At 46.7% G+C, this 22,701-nt stretch overlaps 1 protein-coding gene across 4 annotated transcripts in view; it reads right to left on the bottom strand.

The window, feature by feature from the left end:
- Positions 1-22,701, bottom strand: part of WDFY3 (WD repeat and FYVE domain containing 3) — a 2,050,643-nt gene that overhangs the window by 640,680 nt on the left and 1,387,262 nt on the right. For all 4 annotated transcript variants that reach the window (XM_086961876.1, XM_086961875.1, XM_086961873.1 and 1 more), the window contains one exon: positions 14,253-14,474. In XM_086961876.1, the coding sequence (XP_086818002.1) occupies positions 14,253-14,474 (222 nt within the window). The remainder of the gene's footprint in view (positions 1-14,252; positions 14,475-22,701) is intronic.

Below are 22,701 nucleotides of genomic sequence, written 5' to 3' on the forward strand. Positions count from 1 at the left end.
CGTTATAAGTTGATTTTGTTGCAGCAAGGATATTGTGCTGCATAACTAAATACATATCAGGTCCCAAAAGTGAAACCTATTGGCTATGCCAATGCTTGTTTTTATCACATTGAAGAATTTGTTTCCAACATACTTCAGAATAAACAAAAAATGTTCTTCATTTGTGCGTTCCCAATTCGGATATATTCTGAAACACTTACCCAGTTCATTTAAATGTTGTTGTGCACTGTAAAAAAAAATCTTTGCTACCTCAGCAAAACTGTCACATAAATCCTCTCATTTTGAAGTCAAAGAAAGAAAAGTAAACACCAAACTCCCTCAGAAACCAGAGCCTGGCATTTAACCTCCATCTTTTAATGCACACCAAATGCGACAAGATAAGAACAAGTTTTACAGGCCTGTTTACAGAAAGAAGAAGTCCTCAAAGAATACAAGGGGAGTGCAAAGTGAACGCATTGGGAGACTGACTGGAGGGATACGCTGTCCCAGCCTGGATTGGCCCTGTGTTGGACCCGGCTTCGTGGTGTTGTTCCCCCCCCCCCCGCGACTCAGCTCCCCGTTAGCCCAGCTCCATACCTAGAGACCCCTAGCTGCCCTGCCCTGTCCTATTAAACGCCCATGGCCCGCATCGGCCTGTCCCCGGCCACCCTTCCGGCCCGCACGCCCCAAACCCGCAAGGCCCCATAGGCCCATCGGCAGCCATTTTCCCTTCCCGAGATCCCTGATGCCGTGGGCCTAGCATGACCCCAGCCTCAGCGCAGCGAAGGCTCCAGACGTGCCAGCCCCCGTTGGGAGGGTGAGGGCTACCCTAGTGAGAGAAGGCGAGGAGTTTCGATGGCACCTCCGGCCTCCCCTGAGAGACTGGTTTCGATCACACCTCTGGTCTCCCCCCTGAGGGCCAGTTTCGATGTCACCTCTGGCCTCCCCGAGTGCTGGCTCCAGACCTGCTGGGCGTCTGGGAATTCCCGGACGCATCCTCAAAGGGATCAAAGAACCAACCGCCGGACCTCACCCCCGGACCGCCCCCACAGCCTCGGACCTCCACCTGCGAGAGTCCGGACATCAAAGGGTCACTGAACTATATCAAGGGCCGCCCCAGAACTAGCGGGCAGTTGTATCTTGGACAAGGAAGCCCTGCTGATCTGATCGCGGCTGACTGAACCTCGTGAACTCTAGAGCCCTGCTGACGCTGTCGCGGCTCGTTCTTGGAACTGAACCATCGGAGCCCTGCTGACCTCGTCGCGGCTCGAGCTTGAATCTTGAAGACATCTACGGAACTCTCTGAGCCCTGCGGACGTGGTTGCGGCTCCTCCTGAACTTCCTCCAGAGCGAGCCCTGCTGACGCTGTCGCGGCTCAAGGAACATTCTAGTCCGGCTGGACTATCGAAGTTACCAACCCGAGAAAACCATCCTCAAGTGAGTAGGATCACCAGTGCGACTTCCACCTTACGTATCCCCCAGGCTCGAGGATTGAGAGCTGTGCGCAGGGTACGCTACGTACTGGCCTACGAAACTAAGACTGTCCCGCTACCCCCTCCCTAAACACTTGAGACTCTCTGCGATCCCTCGATCATTGTACATAAGTGTGGTATTACTTTTCTTCGTGATTATAAAGAAGTTGATAACTAATCCTTCGGTGTTGTGTCTGTTCATAAGTGTGGTGTGGTCCTCGTGTGTATGATTCGCTACTTGAGGTCTTCCCCGGTGGAGATCCATCACAAGGCTCGGCATTATTGGTGGGAGAGGTGGGTCACGGAGGAGTAGGGTAGACTTAACCCGACCTCTGGGATCGACCCTTCTAACACCCTGGAAAGGAGGAGCCACCGATGTTCTCCTGCCCATGCACCTTATCAGCGCCCACAACCTCCAGCGGCACAGGGCGCGTTGGGAGATGTGGAAGACTGACTGGAAGGACTCGCAGTCCCAGCATGCATTGCCCCAGGAGAGATGGGGCCGACCGTTGTTCTCCCGCCCACGCTGTGCGCTTTATGGGCACCCACCACCTCCTGCGGCACGGGCAGAGTACAGGCGAAGCCTGGGCCAAGGGTGAGCCAATCCTGCGCCCGTCAGTGCCAAGAGGAGCCGGGGCGGGCCACCCCTCTTAGAATTACGGCTGGGCGCTTGCGCTTTGTGGTAAGAGTAGGAAGTTGGCTAATAATGTGACATATTAGAAATCTGATCTATCATATAAAGAGTCCAGGGGTTCCCTTATGAGTTGACAGGGGCCGACTTTGCAATTCTAAAGTGCTCAGTTAGGGCGTAGTGCGGTTGAACAGACTTAGGCTTAACACAGAGGATTGCAAGACATTTGCAAATACAGAAAATGATCACTAAATGACACACACCACTGAAGAAGGAGATCCACACCAATTTATAAAAACAGCAAGTATCTTTATATACGTTTAGGCATCACAGAAAAATCGTTCAGGTGAGCACGTTTTTAAATATAAATTCTTTTCACTTTAAAAAGTGGATACTTAATACAATTTCTGAATACTCCAACATTATCCTACGGAAGGAAGAACAAGTTCTGCAAACAGGTAGAGTACGGTGACTTACAAGGCAAATCTTCAGGAGTTAAGGTGAGTGCACCAATAGTACACCACCAGTGGCATGAAGACGGCCGGGTGCAAATTGCAAAACCGCATTGGGAGCCCACTGTATTTCAATGGAGACCGGTCACCGAGGAAAGAGGCGGCATTGGTCTTGCCAGGAGACCAGTCGCTGAACCAGCAAGTGGGCTCAGGCTGTGCGATGCTCAGGGACGAGGGGACACCTTTGGATCTCTTCTCCAAGGCCCAGGGGTGACGAATTCAGGGGTGTCCTAGGCATAGGGTTTTTCCTTACAGAAGCAGTCGCAGTTGAGGGGGCCTGCGTGCCGAGGCTGCAGGCGACGTCAGGGAGTCCAGGAGGGGTGAAAACACGATGGACGCAAGCGCTGGAGGGCTGGGGGACCTTGTTGATACAGGTGGCCTACTTCAACATGCGTCAGAGGCGATGAGTGCAGTGGTGGCTTTGAGGCGGTACTTGAGGCCTCAGAGGCTTCTCTTTTGGAGTTATTTCAGAACCGGTCCGCCACTCACGGGTGGTCTTGAGTGTTTTTTGAAGGCAGGTAGTCCGCCCAGGTTTCTGGAGTCAACAGCTGCAGGACAAGTCGTCTTTGGCAAATTTTCAATGAGGGATGCAGACAGGCCGGCGGGGTTGGTACCAGCTCAGCGGCTGCTTTTCTGCTCTTCTGGCTCTTCGGAGTCCTCTCTCTTCTTAGGTCGGCAGGATCTGTTTTTCTGGTGCCACTAAATACTGAATTTAGGGGCGTTAGGGGAGTGTAGGGTAGTAGCCAATGGGCTACTGACCATTGGGGCAACGACGCCCCTTATATGACCACTTCCTGTGGGAAGTGAGCATAAGCATGTCTCAGAATTAATGTCTCATCATAAAGATGGCTACTTCCGAAAAGTGTGTCCACCCACAGTAGACCACCTTAGGGGTAGTACTAGCCTGGAGGTCGCACGCCTACCTGACTGGCTAAGTTTTCAGCATGTCCTGGTGTCAAGGGGGCCCAGGACAAAGAGGTAGGCTTCCTTTCCTGTGAGGGGGAGCCAGATTTGCATTTCAAAGGCGGCAGCCCTTTGAGGCTTGCCGCCCAAGGAAGGTTAATCAGCAGGTCATCGTGTGGGAGGGGGTGTTACACCCTCTTCCCGGACAGGCTTTTTGTTCTTGGTCTCCTGAGAGCAAAAGGCTCTCACTCTAGGGGGTCAGAAAAGCCCCTCGGGTGGCAGGCTGGCAGAGATTTGGAAACGCAGCCTGAATTGCGTGGCGTATTTGCAAATATCTGTATATTTCTCCGAGCAGGTGGTATTGGCTCTGAAGGTCTCCAAATGTAAGTACAGAACCCTTTTAACCAGGTCCTTCACTGCTGAGATGCCTATGAGGTCCCATTTGTCGACCCAGGCTGATAGCACAGCATGACCAGCTTCTGTGTATACCATAGCAGCGTTGTTTGAGAGGACGCCCGAACATCCCAGACGAGAATTAGCTATGCGCCATATTTCTAGTGTATGTTGGGTGGGTCCAGAGAATTTCCTTTTATTCTTCCAATCACTGGAATATAAGGCCCCTAGGTAACCGGAGCGATCAGTTTGAAACCTGTCAAGAGCGTATGCCAGGTCATCGGGCGGGTGATAAAGCCAGTGGTTAATAGTCACCAACTGCGCCGCCCCATAATAGAGTTGCAGGTCAGGCAGTGCTATGCCTCCATCGTACCAGCCTTTTGTTAGTTTCTTCAGTGCAACCCTGGGGGCCTTCCCATTGCAAAACAACATGCAGATTTCACACTCTACTGCTTTAAAATGAAAGTCTGGGACTCTGTGCGGGCAATTATGGAGAATGTACAGAAAACGAGGGAGGGCCAACATTTTAAAGCGGGCACCTTGACCCAACAGTGAAAGAGGCAGGGACCTCCAGTGCTTCACATCAGCGCGTAGTCTAGAAAGTGGGGGAGCTAAATTGGAGCAGTAAAAAAGAACCAGATCTGAAGTGACAAAGACCCCCAAATATCGAAAGCCCTCCTCCGCCACCGCTATGGTGCAGTTAACCAGAATTCAGGGGACCTGGCCCGCAGCATGAACAATATGGACTTATGCCAGTTACTCGCATAGCCAGAATACTTGCCAAAGATCGTGAAGATGTCGAGTACTACATGAATAGACTTGTACGCGGCGGCCAGATATAACAGTATGTCGTCGGCTTACAGGGATATACGATCCTCCATCTCAACTGCCCATCGCATCCCCCGCACCATAACATCTCGGGGCACCTATGCCGCTGGGGGATCCAACAGGAGAGAGTATTAGCGGGGACAGTGGGCACCCCTGTCTAGTACCTCTTTTTAACCTAAATATCCGGGACTTGTAGCTGTTGACCCTTACTTGTCTCAACACATCAGTGTTCAGTAGCTTCACCCAGGCAATAAATTTAGGGCCTAATCCTACCTTTTCCAGGACTTCGAACAAATACAGCCATTATATTGAGTCAAATGCCATTGAAGGATCGATTGACAACACCGCTGCGTCGTCTTCAATATACTCCCTACGAGCCATCACGTTGTGTAGGTGTCGTATATTAAGGACCGTATTCCTTCCTGGCATAATTTCGGATTGATCCAGATCGATCAGTGAAGCAGTGACCATCACCAGCCTATTAGCCAGGACTTTCGCCAATATCTTTGCTTCCACATTAATCAGCGAGATTGGCCTATAAGAGCCACAGCTATCCGCTGGTTTTCCCGACTTATGGATTACTACAATGGTAGCTAACCATTGATCCACTGGAATACTACCCGCCTCCAGGCTTTCCTCGTACATGGCCCGTAAATGTGGCACAATTCGAGAGGCAGTGGCTTTTAGAAATTCTACCGGTATACAATTTGGCCCCATTGCTTTCCCGGATTTAATCTGTCCTAAGGCATTGCTAATTTCTTCATTCAACAGATACCCGTCTAAAGTTTCTCTCTCCATGTCTGAGAGGACAGGCACATCGCAGTCTCGGAGGAGCGGACGTGAATCGTCAGCCGAGTATCAGGTAGAGGAGGAGTACACCTTTTCCAGGTGATCTGCAAATTCCTCTGCTATTTCCTGTGGATATGTCACAATTTCACCCCCTGGCTTTGTCAGTCTGTGTACCCACCTCGTACCTTGATCTCGCCACTCCAACCACACTAGAGTCCTACCTGCCCTATCTCCCATTTCGTATATCCTGTGTTGGGTGTTGCGATACTTTGTCATCGTGTGTTCCCTAGTTTTTATCCTGTATTCATCTTGCTCCATTAAAAGTCTATGACTAGTGTTGGGTGAGGGATCGTGTGCATGCTCCCGTTCCAATTCTAAATATCAAATTTCCGATTAGTAATCTCTTGCCTGGCATAATTGATATACCTATTGTATCTCCTTATGATGGAAGGAGGGTAAAGTGGCCGTTTATACAGTCGGATGAGGACACCCTTGCCAGCATATATACCACAGCCGTTACTGCCATTTGGCGAGCAAGAGCAAACAGACCTGCCTGTTATGCATACATTTAACATCCTACTTGAAACCATTCAAAAATATTTCTACAGGACCTTCAAAGTGAAAAGTATTAGAACAAAGGTGCTAATCATTGCAAGATAGCCAAGCAAAACCTCATAAGCTCTGTAAAAAGCAGAAGTCAAACTGTTATAACAGAAGGGAGAAAGTTCTATACAAAGATGCAAGAATTAGCCAAGAAGAACTGGGAGGAGTCAAACTGGCAAGAACTAGTTATATCAGCCAAAATACAGTAGATTTTTTCGGAACTTGTCACAAATGGGTACCATTTGTTGTAAGAAATTATGATTTCAATCTAGAACCTCATACTTTGGAATTGCACTTTTCTCAATTATGCTCCACAGGAGAGATAGGTGAGCACCTTATTGCAGGTAGGGATATTGTTTTTATGTACAGGAATGGGACAGCACCCCCACAGTTGTATTTTCTATGACAAACAATAACTGCCATTAAGCTCGTGAAAAAAGGGTAAAATGCCAGGACTAGATAGGATTCCAGGTGGCCTGTACTCTTCAGAACCGGTTGTGTGGGGCTATACACTTAATGCACAAGTTACTTACCTTCGGGAACGATATATCTGTAAGAAAAAGTAGTTAGTGTTAGATTCCTTACCTTAGAATATCCCCAGGCGTCAGACTGGATCCGGAAAGTTTTGCGTAGCAGTAGCCCTGCACGTCGGTAGGCGTCGTCTGCAGCTCCGCGTCAGTCGTCGGCGCCGGGATGACGTCGGAGTACTTATACGCCGCCTTTGCGCGCTGACGTCAGTTCTTATACACAGCTTTTCCGCGCCAGAAATGCAGAGCCATGATAAAAACCGACACTGGTGCCATGAAACTAGGGCCCTCTAAGGGAAGAACCTTAACTCTAGATATCGGTTCGCAGAACGGGGAGGATGGGTGGGGCGGTAAGGAATCTAACACTAACTACTGTTTCTTACAGATATATCGTTACCGAAGGAAACTTGTGCATCTGAAAGAAACAGGTTAGTGTTAGATTCCTTACGTTAGAATAGATACTCCAGCATAACCAACCCCGGTGGTGGGTCTGCGAACCAAGATCACACCAGAAAGTCCTGGAGAACAGAACGTCCGAAAAAGCCATCTCTCCGGACTTGGCTGTCCAGGCAGTAGTGTCTAGCGAAAGTGTGCAGCGAGGCCCACGTAGCTGCCTGACAGATGTCCTGCAAGGGGACTCCCCGACCCAGGGCAGTAGTAGCCGCCGTGGCCCGAGTGGAATGGGCCCCCAGCACAACAGAAGGCTCCTTTTTAGCCAAAGAGTAGCATACCTTGATGCACAACACGACCCACCGAGAGATGGTCCATTTGTGCACCGCCCGTCCCTTCTTAGCGCCCACGTAACCAACAAAGAGCTGGTCGTCCACCCAGAACTGGCGTGCGCAGTCCAGATAGAATTAGAGCGCACGTTTTGGGTCCAGACGGTGGAGCCACGCTTCCTCCTTCGAGGGATGCGGAGGCGGAAAGAAAGTGGGCAAGTTGATGGACTGCCCGATGTGGAAGGCTGCGACTACCTTGGGCATGAAAGAGGGATGCGTTCTCAAGACAACTTTGTCCGGATGGACAGAAAGGAAAGGAGGTTTGGAAGAAAGAGCCTGGAGCTCACTCACTCTCCTGGCAGAGGTGATGGCAACCAGGAAGGCAGTCTTAAGAGTGAGAAGATGAAGAGGTCAATTGTGAAGTGGCTCGAAAGGAGCGCACATCAAATAAGTAAGAACAAGGTCCAAGTCCCACTGAGGCATCACGAAAGAAACAGGAGGAAACATGTGAGTGATGCCCTTCAAGAATCTATTTACAACAGGGGACTTGAAAAGAGAAGGCAGATCAGGTAGCCTTAAAAAGGCTGAAATGGCAGAGAGGTAGCCCTTGATAGTGCCCAGAGCAGAGCCCTGCTGGGCAAGAGAAAGAAGAAAGAGGAGAACCTCTGAAAGGGGGGCAGAAAGGGGATCCACAGCCTTTGCTGTGCACCATGCCACAAATTTGTTCCACCTGCAGGCGTATACCGATTTTGTGGAGGGACGCCTGGCTGCCAGAATCACATCACAGACCTCAGGAGGCAAGTCAAATGGCCTCAACTGTCGCCTCTCAATCTCCACGCATGGAGGTGGAGACTGGACAGGTTCGGGTGGAGGACCGTCCCCTGCTGCTGCGACAAAAGGTCCTCCTGAAGAGGCAGACGAATCGGGGGATCGACTGACATGCTGAGTAGCTCGGGATACCAGTATCTCCGTGCCCAGTCCTGAGCCACAATGGTGGCTTGGGCCCAGTCGCGCCTGATCTTCAGCACTCTGGGCAGAAGTGGTATAGGCGGAAAGGCATACAATAGACCGCAGTCAAAAAGATCTAAAAAGTTAGTTAAAAAGTGACTAAGGAGTAAATTGATCAACAACTTGCCTGACCCTACTGGCCCCCTGAAACTTAAGTGGTCACAGGACATAGGGGAGATGGATGACTCGGAATGGCAGGAAGCACTGGCGTCCGCGAGGGAGGTGGGAATACCCTCACGCCTTAGACTAGTACAGCTCAGAATCCTGCACCAATCCTACTACACCAGAGTTTTGTTACACAAGATGAAAAGAATAGACCATCCCTTTTGTCTCCGGGTCTGCGGAGAGGAGGGAACCTTTTTCCATACTATATGGGACTGCCCCAGAATAGCAGTGTACTGGTCAAGTGTTACGTACCATATCACAAACGCAGGGGGTGTCGCTCACACCAGAGCCACTCAGATGCTTACTAAATATATGGGAGCCGAATGATCTCACACGCCACGGGCAGACCTGGGCCACATTTGGAATAATGATTGGCAAGAGAAAAATTGCAGAAAGGTGGGCGGGGTAGAGGTGCTGTCACTAACAGTTTGGAGCAGAGACATGGATGAGGCCATGATAACTGAAAGGGCAGTGTTTAGCAACAGAGGTTGCCCCAGAAAATGGACTAAAATCTGGGGGACATGGAATGATTACAGGGGAGGTATTTGTGATCCACCAGCAGATAATGAAGGTGATGACTCAGGATTGGATGAGGGGTGAGGGATGGTGGGTAGCAGGGCGGGAATGGGATAAAACTGTGAATATTTGGCAGAACACTGTATATGAGCTATGTGCGGAACTGTGTATTGTTAAAATGTGGAGTTATATGGCTATGTTATGTACGAAACTGACTCAAGTAACTGACATGATGAAAACAATAAAAAAAACTGCTTTTTCCGGATCGGCGCTTGCTGGCGCGGAAAAAAGAAGAACCGGTGTCAGCACGCGAGGGCGGCGTCTAAGTACCCCGACGACGTCATCCCGGCGCCAACGACGGACGCGGAGCCACAGACGACGCCTACCAACGCGCAGGGGTACTGCTACTAAAAACTTTCCGGATCCAGTCTGACGCCTGGGGATATTCTAAGGTAAGGAATCTAACACTAACCTGTTTCTTTCAGATGCAATCTCTAATGCCATAGCCAAAGGGACAGATATACCAGAAACATGGAAGGGGGCAGAAATAATCACAATCCAATAAAAAGGGGATACGAGTGATCTTGTTAACTATAGGTCTATCAGTTTGATGGACAATGCCCCCCAAAAAATATATATTTTAGTAAACAGTTCCTGTTGAAAACACAAACGTGGATGGACGACAATCAAATCCGGTCTAATTTACAAGCAGGATTTAGGGCACATACAAGCACTACAGATAAGGTACTTCGCTTCATATTAATTCTTTGGAAGACACTTTACATCAATAAAGGGCACTTGTATGTAGTGATGATAGATTTAAAATCGGCTTTCGACTTTATTCCCCGGGGAAAGCTATGACCTTCTTTGACTGAGGTGGGAATGCAATTGGAATTACTATCTTTACTAATCCGACTGCATAGTGGGAACTATACACAAGTAAGATTGGGAAAGGAGAGTAAACTAATAGGCTGCATAGATATTACAAGAGGATTGAGACAGGGGTGTGTCATAGCCCCAACTTTCTTCACCCTCTACATAAATGGATTAATAGATACCTTATATGACTATAGATGATTGCTCAAGGTTAGCTAACTAACACATTCCTGCTCTCCTCTTCGCAGCTGACACATTGCTAATTTCCAAAACAAATGTGGTGGTCCAGAATATTTTAAATCCATTCTCAGATGCATGCATCAGATTTTGGCCTTAAAATCAATGCCACCAAAACCAGATGGATCACTTTACGGCCACATAAGCCTTTTAAAGGAAAGTTGAGGCTTGGCTTGAGTAATCTGGAACAGGTCAAAGAATTTGAATATTTTGATGCAAGACTGTCTAGTAATCTAATGTGGGTCCCCCAAATATTGAAAAGTCAAATGTCCCTAAAGCATGTTGAGGCTGCAATTAGGAATAAATCGAATACATCTAATTTCCGAACAATATCACTGGTTCTTAAAATTTATCATGCTAAAGGACTCGGTGCAGTCCTTTATGGGGCAACATTATGGGAATGTGAAGAAACCAAGGGCTTAAAAAAATAGAGAATAGGTTCATTAGAACAATACTGGCATTGCCAACAAGCGCCCCGCTTACCCCAATGTGACTTGATTTGGGGCTGAGGCATGTTACACTCATTGTAGCTCTTAAACCCATGATATACTGAGTGAAGCTGTGGACGGGTAAATTCCAGATGCCAGTGAAAGAGGCAGTTGCAGAAGTAAAAGAGCTGTATAAACAACTAGTAACATCCTGGCTCAAAGACAAAGTTCAGGTTGTATGAATTAGGCCTAAAATGGACATGGGATAACCCCGAGTCCGGCCCAGGGAATGTTAGCCCTACCGAAGAACAGATATTAGGATTACATCCAGGAAAGATGGATGTCCTCATCAGAACATCTCACTTCATCAAGGAGTTTTATTTACGTTAAGTGTGTCCCAGCAACAAGACTTACAGATGTCATGCGTATATTAACCTCTGAAAATACTGAGTGGGTTGCGTACTTGGTATCCAGGTACCTATTTCATGATTAGAGCAGCAGATGTCATAATAAATGCTACTTAGTTGCTTCTTTGGCCAAGGTTAGACTAATATGCACTTTTTTCAGACAATCACATTTTCGTGATACTTATTGGAAGTTATTTATAGTCTTAGAACTTGGCAGAGCATTTGAAATAAACTATAACTATGTCTCTGATAAAGTACAAAAATGCTGATTAATATACTTATGATGAATGAGGAAATAAACTATATGCACTTTGTAATGGACAGCGACAAGTACTAGCACCTTACTTAGGATAAAAAAGCCTGGGTGAAGTGATGCATGATTTACTGCTATAGGAACCTGATGGAGCTTTGTTACCAGAGTTAATTTTGAATGTACTTAATGAATTATGAATGCTGTTAAAACACTCGTTTGGAAGCTTAAGAAACTTATCACATGCTTGTTAAACAGGATAGCATCTAGCACAAGCACTTTATGTTGGACAAATGCAAACTAGTGGGGAAATTGGTATTGGATACATGTTTTATTATTTTAAAGAATTTCATTATGTTTTTATAGCAATCTTGTGATCCTGTGCCCAGTAAAAGATGAAATGTTGATTTAATTTCCTATGTTGATCAAAGGAATATTCTACATGCATTTTAAAGATGATGTTGTTAGGCCTTTATAAATAATAGTTTAAAGTGTTAGAGTTATGAAAGTTGTACTGTTTTATTTAAGGACACGGTATAGTACTTTTCTAAAAGGAAGGGTGATTGTAGATACATAACCATCTAATAATAGTATTAACTGTGCTATGATGTCACTAAATTGGATCTGGTAGAAGTTTATTGTATTATAATTAATTTGTATACTATATTTTTAATGAGATGATATGATCAGGAATATTATGTATACATTGTTCTATGTGTAAAATGTATTATGGTCAAAACTTTAATGAATAAACTAACCACTACTACTAAAGAGGAGTTTGAGTGAGAAGGCTTTTCTCTTTGACAGGGACGAACTCACACTGGTCAGCCTAAAACAAAGGAAGCCAGAAGATCGAAAGCTAGAAAATGTGGGATATAAACCACATAGCCAATGGTAAGCAATGGGCGGAATGCATTCCCTGATAAGCTTTCAGAATGTCCCCAAGATGTCTTTAGCACACCAGACAGTTAAGCTGTCTGGTAGACTGACTTAAAACAAAAAAAAGAGAGAGTGAGATGAACATTAATACACTTTTTATGTGCTGGAAATTTGGCAATTCCAGCAAGCTTTTGTACTCTCACAATTTAAGGTCGAACACACCTCAATAAAACTATTCTTGCACTGATGAAGAAATAGCATTATATATTAAATAGCATTATATATCCCCTTAATCACATCAAAATTGTTTCCCCTGAGTAATGGACTACACATCTCTTGGAGCTGCTTTCAACAACTGCATCCAAGATAAAAATGTATGTCAAAGTATGCCTTGTTCTATGCTCCCATATTTCTGATATTCATTCCCTGCTACAAACATTATAGCTTATGAAGTCCGTACATGGTTTTAAGGAAGAGGAAGCTTTTCTTACAAACCACAAAGTAATATATTTAAGAGACAATATGCAATTGAGTGGGGAAGAATTGTTAATGAATTTCACAAATGCAAATTGTTAGGCCCTTCCTTATAGGTCAACGATGAAGAAGGTTCAGGAAAGGAGACAGCTATTCAAATATTTCATATAGGTCTCTGCTGCCAGGACAGTATTGTCGGATTAAAATAGTACAGAGGTTAAGCTGACATTTATGGAGCAGTACTGGTAATGATGATTCTAATAAGAAGTGTAGGGCTGCTCTACTCCTTGGTGCCATTACAGACATATATATACATTCAAGGTGATTAGGGACAATGTTAAGGTAGAAAGGAGGAAACTTGAGAGGACACATACTGAGAGTGGATAATTGTTGGGGAACAGATACTCTGACAGATGGTGCCACACACCACAAGATCTATGAGGAAGATCGACTCCAAAGACAAAAAGGAATGCATCCAAATATCTCATTCCAGTTGCTTTCTTATTACGTCTATCATCTGTAATATAGAACTGTAAAGCTGTTATTTACTAGTTTTGTATTTTTGTATTTTCACAAGTAGAGAGCCATGGAAAATCCAACCTTACTAACTTTCAGCAGAGAAATATGTTTTGGAGCGTAATGTGAATGCCATTAAGGAAGCTGCACTGCAGAGAAACCAACTTACAGTCCTGACCATGAAAAATAGGGCGCAGAAGTGATTTAAATTATGACTGCAAACAATGATTGGTGTGGTCTACAATATAATTAAGTTCAACCAGTAGTGGTGTGTTTGAAAAATAAGTAGCGTTTATGAGCACTGCATTCAGAGACAGAGGACTGACGCATTGTTGAGCTGGCAGACTTACGTTATGGTTCCTCAGTTAGTGCATAGATAAAAGTTTATGGTGCAGGGTCTTGGGCAGAGGTGAAGCACAAATCTGTAGCACGAGCAGGAGAGACTTCCCATCCCGTATGTGATAAAAAAATGCCATAGGAAGACGATCAAACTTGCCATCAAGATAGACATGAAGACCAGAAATGAACCAGCAGCGTCGGCACAGGTGCATAACTGGTCTGCTTTTAAGAGCATCCATGTCTCTGCACATGCGAGGACAGTTGGCTGAAGGGTAGGCCAACAAGTCACAACTTTGTGCAAAGAAAACCGTAAGAGAACAAACAAAAAGGAATGGGGTGCAAGAATTTTGTAACGGTGTGTGAACTGTTATCAGGGCAGTGTGGCAAGACATAAAGAAACACAGATCGGAATGGGGAAATTGCCCGATCACAGATATAAAAGGTGTCAAGTTCCCTATTCAGCCGAGGCATCTAGTTCAATTTTCTATGCTACCAGAGTGAAAGCCCGAATAGTGAAATTCATGTAAGTGATATATGCAGTACTAAGAAACAATAAAACGAGAATGAAATACTAACCCACACAAGTAATATGTACAAAATCTAACAAAGGCTAAAGAATAGTTTATTAAGAGAGTCTTTTGTGCAGTTTGAACCCAGTCAGTGTTTTATTCTTGCAGACACTCTAGATGTATCTAGACGTTCACTCAGTCAATCACTTTTCTAGTACTAACTGCATCAGAGCGTTCCTAATTCAAAATGCTTAAACGTTTCAAAAGCTTTCTCAGAGACTTAAGAACTTACCGTGTCTCCAGGTTCACAGTCGGGGTAGTAAGGATAGTGAACATAGAACATGTCATTCCGCACAGTTTTCTTCCTCATTCTGCAGGGCCCTTCTGTCATTTCCAACATCCATTTGTCCAGGTGGGAACCAATGGGGGGACCCCAGAGGCTTCTCTCGCGCAGCAGCTCATGCTCTGTCTGGCACCACTCATCAGTTACATACTTTGTGACATTGTGCTGGCGCTGTAAATACAAAGTTTTACGGATATGTTTTACAGACTATAGGACTGCTGTAACATACCACATTGATCTGGCACATGCACACTATAGTGATGGTAACATTATCACTTAACCAAGAGGATTAGGATAAACAAGATAAAGTGTTTCATAAAGACTTTCACACATTCATAAACCCACCTTTAAGGATCCAATCACTAAAATCCACCACCTGATGACAAGTGATTGCAAAAAACATGTCAGACACAAAGCAACTGCCCTTTAGGAGATATCAACAGATTAAGAAATATAACCGCTTTCATCCATGTCTTACCATTCAGTCCACTGGCCAGACAGTAAAGCAGTCTAATAGTTGGGATTCAGAATCGGGTCTTTAGGAATGTATGTATGTATGTATGTGAACATATGATTCCATAGTACAAACTTAGCTGAGAAGCAATAAGAGTTGTACATTATGAGGGGTGGTGGGTGACTATACAGGCTCTTGCACATCAAGTGATATTGTACAAGTTTAAATTACACAATGACATATTGACATTTTCGGCAATAAGATTTTAAGGGATTTCTTAGAATCACAGGAATCAGTGCAATCCAGGTCTCCAGGGCCCATAGCTGGCTGCTTAGCCACTAGCTCACAAGGAGCTTAGGGTACTCAAGAGTACAGAAGTAAGCAACTTTTTCTACTCGAACGTCAAGCTCATTTTATATACAACATAGTGAAATATTCTAAAGTAGGAAGCTAATTCAGACTGCAGTAACAGTGGTCAACAAGGAGCTTGTGTTTCGAACCAGTGCTTGCAAAAAATTATTTATGGATTTTGTTGAAGGAAAAACAAGTTTGATCGGATGTTGGTGTAATGTACAGAATTTAGTCCAACAAGTTACTTACCTTCGCTAACGCATTATCTGGTAGAAACAATATCTAGCCGCAGATTCCTTACCTTAGAATTTCCAAGGCGTCAGACACGACCTGATAAGATTTTTGCGTGAGCAGTATCCCTGAGCGCCGCTAAGTGGCATTGATCAGCATCATCCGCGTCACCTATACAGCCGCCACCTCGGTACATGGAGCCATGAAGTGCACCGACACTGGTATGTCCAAACTAGGGCCCTGAAAAGGATAAAGCCTAACCCTAGAAATCAGTCCGCAGAGCAGGGATGATTGGGGGGAGGGGGTGGGGGGGGGGGGGGTCCGTAAGGAACCTGTGGATAGATATGGTCTCTACCAAATAACGCGATACCGAAGGTAAGTAACTTGTTCATCTGGTAGAGACATCTAATTGCAGATTCCTTACCTTTGAATAGATACCCAAGCAATACTGTACCCCGTGGTGGGTTGCGGACAAACTTTAAACTAGAAAGTCCTGCAGGACCGAAGAGCAAAAAGCCCATCCCTGCGGACCTGCCAAGGTAGTAATGTTTGGTAAACATGTGCAGGGACACCCACTTTGCTACCTGGCAGATGTCCAGGACTGGGAATCCACATGCTAATGCAGTGGTAGCAGCTTTAGCTCTGGTGGACTGAGCCATTAAGCCCTCAGGCGGCGGCTTCTGGGCCAGTGTATAGCAGATTTTAATACAGAGGCTGACCCAGCACAAAATGGTTAGTTTATGCACTGCCCTACCCTTCTTTGCTTCAACATACCCCATGAAGAGTTGGTCGTCCACCCAGAACTCTTATGTTTGGTCATGGTAGAACAACAACACTATTTTTAGGTCTTGACAGTGGAGTCGCTTGTCTTCTTTTGAAGGATGTGGAGGAGTGTAGAAGTGGGCAAGGTGATAGATTGGTCCACATGGAATGCTATTACCACTTTCGGCAAGAAAGAGCCCCTAGTGCGAAGCATCAGTTTGTCTGTGGAAACAGACATGAAAGGAGCCTTGGATGATAAAGCCTGCAGTTCACTCACCCTCCAAGCACATGTTATTGCCACAAGAAAGGCTGTTTTGATGGTGAGCAGTGAGAGGGGATAATTAAGAAGAGTCTTGAAAGGAGCACACATTAAGAAAGTAAGAACTAAAGTGAGGTCCCAATTAGGCATAATGAAAGAATGGGTAAACATATTACAAGACCTTAAAGAAACCTATTTACAATAGGAGACTTAAATAAAGAGGGTTGGTCAGGCAGCCGAAAAAAGGCAGACAGAACAGAAAGGTAACCCTTTAGAGTGCCCAGTGCCCTGCTGGACAAGAGTGAGATAAAAAGGAGGACATGAGAAAGGGAACAGAAAGAGGGTCAATAGACTTTCCTGTACAATATAATTCAAATTTGTTCCAGGGGCAGGCGTATGTAATGTAATGTAATATAATTTTTATAAAGCGCGACTTACACTCCATGGAGCATCTTGGCGCTGACCACTTGTGTCTAAGAGGTGTTAGCCCAGGGAGCTAGTGAGGTCTCAGTAGGATAGTGTCTAGTGTCTCTGGGGGTAGGGATTAGACTAGGGCTAAACAGGCTGTGTCTGCGAGTTTGAAAATCCATGTTTTTAAAGCCTTCCGAAAGAGGTTCTCCGACGGGATTTGACGCAATTGGAGTGGGAGTTTATTCCAGGCTCTGGCACCTAGCACTCCCAGGGATTTTCCTCCTTTCGTAGCTAGTCTAAACTTGGGAGTCACCAGTAGTTCAGGTTGGAGGATCTGAGTGAGCGAGAGGGCTGGTGGTAGGCCCTGAAGGTGATTACTAGGATTTTAAACAAAACCCTCTTGTGGATGGGCAGCCAGTGCAAGATCTTAAGTGCTGCTGATGCAGACGACTTCCTGGGCCATCTCAGCACAAGGCGGGCGGTGGCGTTCTGGACCATCTGCAGTCTATGCAGTACTGCTTTACTGGAGCCTGCATATAGAGTGTTGCAGTAGTCCAGACGAGAGGTAAAAAGAGCCACCGCTACCGTCTTTCTGGCTGTCAGAGGGAGAAGGTCAAAGAACCTTCTGAGGCCTTTGATTATACTAAAGCAGGACCCTGCCACAGTACCTGCTTGTTGTCTGAATGACAAAGCCTCATCAAACCTGATCTCAAGGTTGCGGGCCGTAGTAATGGTGTTTGGGGGGACTTCTGCATCTTGAGGCCACCATAATTTGGGGGAGAAAAGGTTTTGTTGTCCAAATGGAAGGATTTCAGTCTTGCCCGAGTTGCATTTGCGATGGTGTTTTCTCATCCAGTCAAATGTAGCGGTAAGACAATCTATCAGATTTTCCTCTGCCCTTGTTGTGTTACTGTCCAATACGAGGATGAGCTGAGTATCATCAGCATAGGATATAGTGCTGATGTGGAAAGATGTAATAAGCTCTATCAAGGGGGTCATATAAAGATTAAACAGTACTGGGCTCAAACTGGAGCCCTGTGGTACCCCTGTTTTTAATGCTTTCTCCTCTGAGCAGTAGTTCCCTAGTATCGTGACTTGCTTCCTATGACTGAAAAAATGTTTCAGCCATTCAAGAGCAACTCCTGCTATTCCTGAATCTGCTAGGCGGCCAATTAATACAGGGTGTGAGACCGTATCAAAGGCCGCCGATAGATCGAGCAGAACCAGAACAGCCTTTTTGCCTTGGTCCATAGCGGTCTTCAGGGTCTCCACCGTATGTAATAGTGCTGACTCCGTGGAGTGTTTGGCTCTGAAGCCCGCTTGGTTGGGATGTAGGATGTCGTTTTCTTCCAGATACCTAGTCAATTGTTTGTTTACTGCTGCTTCCGTGAGTTTGAAAAGAATTGGGAGCAGCGAAATGGGGCGGAGGTCTGAAAGCGTAGTGGGGTCTGCTAGGGTTTTTTTTTGCAGAGGTTTGACAGCGGCTAATTTCCATTCGGATGGAATGGCGGCAGTGGCCAGTGATGAATTAATGATGGCATTTATGCTCGGGTTTAAGGTATCCACAAGAGCATGTAGCAGCAGGGGAGGGCAGGGATCGAATGGGGAACCGGATTTGCTGGAGAGAATGGCCTGACGGGTTGCTTCCAGACTAACAGGAGTGAATTCATTTAACTGAATGTTATCATTGTTTGGTCTTATGATTTCTGCGAGGAGGGACACTGGTGGGTCTGGAAAATCTTTGGTAAGATCGGATATTTTCTGTTCAAAGTAAGTGGCTATTGAGTTACATAATGAAGGCGAAGGGGGGGATCTCTTGTCTAAGAATCTTGGGATTCATAAAGTCATCAACTATTTTAAAGATTTCTTTCTGTTTGTTGTTAGAGGAGTTTATAGCTTCCAAAAAGTAGTCTTTTTTAGCAGTTTTGATCATTGTATGGTACTGTCTCCTAGAAGTTTTATAGATGATGAGTTCTTCTTTTTCATATGTACGACGCCATTTCCTTTCCAGGGTTCGAACCTCTTTTTGTTTTTGTATATTGTCTTGGAGGAGTGGCGCCTGGCTGCCAAGATAACATTGAAGACTTCGGGAGGAAGGTCGAAAGCTTTCCACTGTCTCTGCTCAATCTCCATGCTAGAAGGCACAAAGTTGACAGTTTCAGGAGGAGGACCCTCCCCTTCTGCTGTGACAGAAGATCCTCCTGAAGGGGCAGCTTAATCGGAGGATTGATGCTCATGCTGAGAAGCTCAGGATACCAGACAATCCGTACCCCGTCCACAGCCACAGGGATGATTTGGGCCAGGTCATTCCTGATCTTCTTGAGCACTCTGGACAGAAGTGGTATTGGTGGAAAGGTGGACAAGAGGCCTGAGCTCCACTCGAGATGCGAGGCCGCTCCAAAGGAGAGCTGCCTTAGAAACTCCACCAAGCAAGCTGCTGACATTATGCCCTTTCAGTGGAGGCAAACAGATCTAACCAAGGCTCTCTACACTGTTAAAGGAGACCTTGCATCCCAGCTGGTTGGAGATGCCATTCGTGATCCGTTAGGCATCAATGGCTGAGTTCGGCCACCCTGGTGTTTAGGGAACCTACCAGGTGTTGAACAATCAAGGATATACACTGTTGTTCCAGCCATTTCCAGAGACACAGGGACTCTTGATAAAGGGCTCATGGCCCCACCCTGCCCTGTTTGTTGCAGTACCACATGGCAGTGGTGTGGTCTGTGCACACCTGCACCAGCCTTACCTTGATGGAAGGTAGAAAGGCTTTCATTGCCAGTCGGATCCTTTGGAGCTCCAGCATGTTTATGTGGAGTCCAGATTGCTCCGGAGACCAGAGTCCTCTGATCTCCCAGATGGCCGTCCCATCCCAGGAGTGGCACATCAGTCACCACTGTGAGATCTGGTTGGGGAGGGGAGAGAGTTCTGCCTTAGACCCAATCGCAGTTCATTAGCCACAACTGTAGGTCTTTTGCAATTCCTTCCAAGATCTGGACCATGTCAGAGAGATGCCCCTGGTGCTGCGCCCACTGTAACTTCAGGTCCCATTGCAAAGCCTGCATATGCCATCTGGCATGTGTCACAAGCAGGACGCAAGAGGCCATGAGGCACAGCAGCCTCAGGGTCATTCTCACCGAAATCCAAGATCGAGGATGAAACATCAGTATCATAGTTTGACTTTGACTATCTCAGCCTCGTTGCTCGGGAGGATAAACCCGAAACTGAACTGTATCCAGAACAGCTTAGATTAAAGGGAGGAGTCAAGTGTGATTTCAGCACATTGATAGGGAACCCCAGCGAATGCACCAGGTCCGCCATAATCTGCAGGTGGGAGACGACAGCATGGGGGAGCCCACCCTCAGCAGCCAGCTGTCGAGATAAGGGAAGGCTGGCACCCCTGATCTGCACAGATAAGTTGCGACCTCCATGATCACTTTGGTGTACACCTGAGAGGTGCTGTTAAGGCCAAAAGGGAGCATGATGAATTGAAAGTGCTCATGGCCTATCGTAAACTGCCAGTAACGCCGATGGGTAGGCCGGACAGGGTATGGAAATAGGTGTCCTGCAAGAACAAAGCTACCATCCAGTATCCTGGGTCCAGGGCAGACAAAACCTGAGCAAATGTGAGCAGCTTGAACTTCTCCTTTTTGAGGAAGACGTTGAGAGTTCTCAGAACAGATAGGGCAAAGCCCTTTGCTCTTTTTTGGGAATCAGAAAGTAGCAGAGTAGCAACCACTGCCTACTTCTGACACCAGAACCCTCTATATGTCGCCCTTGGCCAAGAGAGCTGTGACTTCTACTCGGAGCAAGGACTAATGATCCTAAGTCAGTCAGTCATCAGATGGAGGCAAAGGAGTGGGGAGATTGGAAGGGAAGGGAGCTGTCCCTCCGAATAATCTGTAAAACCCTCCTGTCCGATGTTATGAACTGTCAGTGGTGGAGATGATGGATGATTCTGCCACCAACTGGATACCCTTGATCTTGTAGGTCAAGATTACTAGAGCTTAGACGCTGTGTCTGCAGGAGGATAAGTGGTTGTGGCAGACAGCTGGGTACCTGACCTACCAGGTCGGTATGAATATTATCCTCATCCCCACACAGTCTGGGAAGCTTGCATGGGGTAGTGGCTGGAATATGGCTGGTGCAGGCGAAAGCCCCCTCCATAGCTACGAATTGGGAAATAGGCAGACTGGGGAGGGCGTGGATCAACTGCGAAGCCCATGGACTTGTCCGTAGCGTGAAAGTCCTTAAAGCACCAAGTCTGCCTTGTCTCTGAGGAGAATGGTTGTCACCATGAGTGAAGCCTGGTCATCCCCTGAAAATCCAGATGTTCTCAGCAAGGCGTGGCGTCCAAGTGTCACAGTCGGTGAAACTGCTCTGTCCAGTGAGTAGATGGTATCCAAACCACAACTAATGGTGAACTTTGCTGTTCTTGACCTCTTGGGAGAGAACGGCCCGGGCCTCCTCCGGGGTCTCTAGCAGCACTTGGGCAACCGTGTCCCAAAGCGTGTGCGAGTAGGGGCCCAATAAGCATGTGATGTTCACGGACTGCAAGGCAAGGCTGGTTTAGGAATATGTCTTCTTTTCCAAGCTATTCAGCCTCTTGGATTCCTTGTCTGGGGGTGAGGCAGGGAACGTGCTATGGGATATAGAGGCTTGGACCTCCAAGCTCTCAGAGGTGGGTGTTGGGTGGTGAAATTCAGGTCTGTAGGTGTGAGTAGTGGCAGCAAGCAATTGTCTTGTTTACAGGAGCCCTTATGCTAGTCTTGGACCAGGTTCCTAGTACTTCATCTGTTAGTCCTTTATTAAAAGGGAGCAGGGGTTCGAAAACGGAAGCTCCTGGTTGTAGCACTTCCGTCAAGATGTTAGTCTTGACTGCCACTGAGGGCAACTCGAGATCCAGGACTTCAGCTGCCCTCTTCACCACCATAGAATATGACGCTCCCTCCTCCGTAGACACAGTAGGGGGGAGAAAGCATACCAGTATCTGGGGATATGTCCAGACCACTGGCATCAGAGAGTTCCTCACACCAGCCTATACCTCGATGACCTTCTAACTAGGATATAATTGGGGTTGGCACAGGGAGCATTGGGAAAGGTTGCTGTGGCATGGCTGACACTGGTCCGGATCCATGAACGGAGCCACAGGGGCCCATTGGAGACACGGCAGAAACCACTGATGTGGAACCAGATAGGGCCCTCTCCGACCCAGCGGGACCCATAGGTGCGCCAGAGGGTTTGCACCAACTAATACGCTGTACATGGCCCCGTAAAATTATTTTACCCAAGCAAGAGTCACTCCAGCTCCTGGAAAAGCTGGGAGGCTCAGAGTCGGCCCTGACAACAATTCGGAAGATCCGTGCCTCGAAAGTCTATGCTCCTCCGTCACATTAGCCAACGGATGAGAAGTCGAAGCACGCTTCAACTTCTTATGCTTTTTCACAAATGTCCTGATGACCTGGAATCGGAGGAAGATGATTTTGGGCTCCTGGAGCGGTCCCACAACCTCCCTCTCAATCGGGTCCGAGCTCCCTGAGAAATCGAGCGATGCAGCATCACCTGCCGGGCCGCTAGCAGCTTCAGGGACCACTCCTTCAAAGCCTTCGGGGCCATGGCCTGGCTGTTCGAACAGGACATGAAGTCATGGTCGCACTTGAGACAATACAGACACACAAGGTGTGGGTCTGTTACCGATATGGCACAATGACGGGAAAGACACGGTTTAAACCCTGTCTTTCTCAAAGACATCCTCGACACAACCAGAAGTAAGAATTCTTCAAAAAAAGAACTCAAAAAAATGTCAAAAGAATTATATCAAAAACCGACAGAGGGGACTTTCTCCAGATCAGAGATAACTGGTGCGGAAATAAAAGAACTGATGTCAGCGGGCCGAGGTGGCGCCTATATAGGTGACGCTGACTTAATTTCTG

This window comes from Lissotriton vulgaris, chromosome 3_1 (genome assembly GCF_964263255.1).
Source record: "Lissotriton vulgaris chromosome 3_1, aLisVul1.2, whole genome shotgun sequence".
Lineage (NCBI taxonomy): Eukaryota > Metazoa > Chordata > Amphibia > Caudata > Salamandridae > Lissotriton > Lissotriton vulgaris.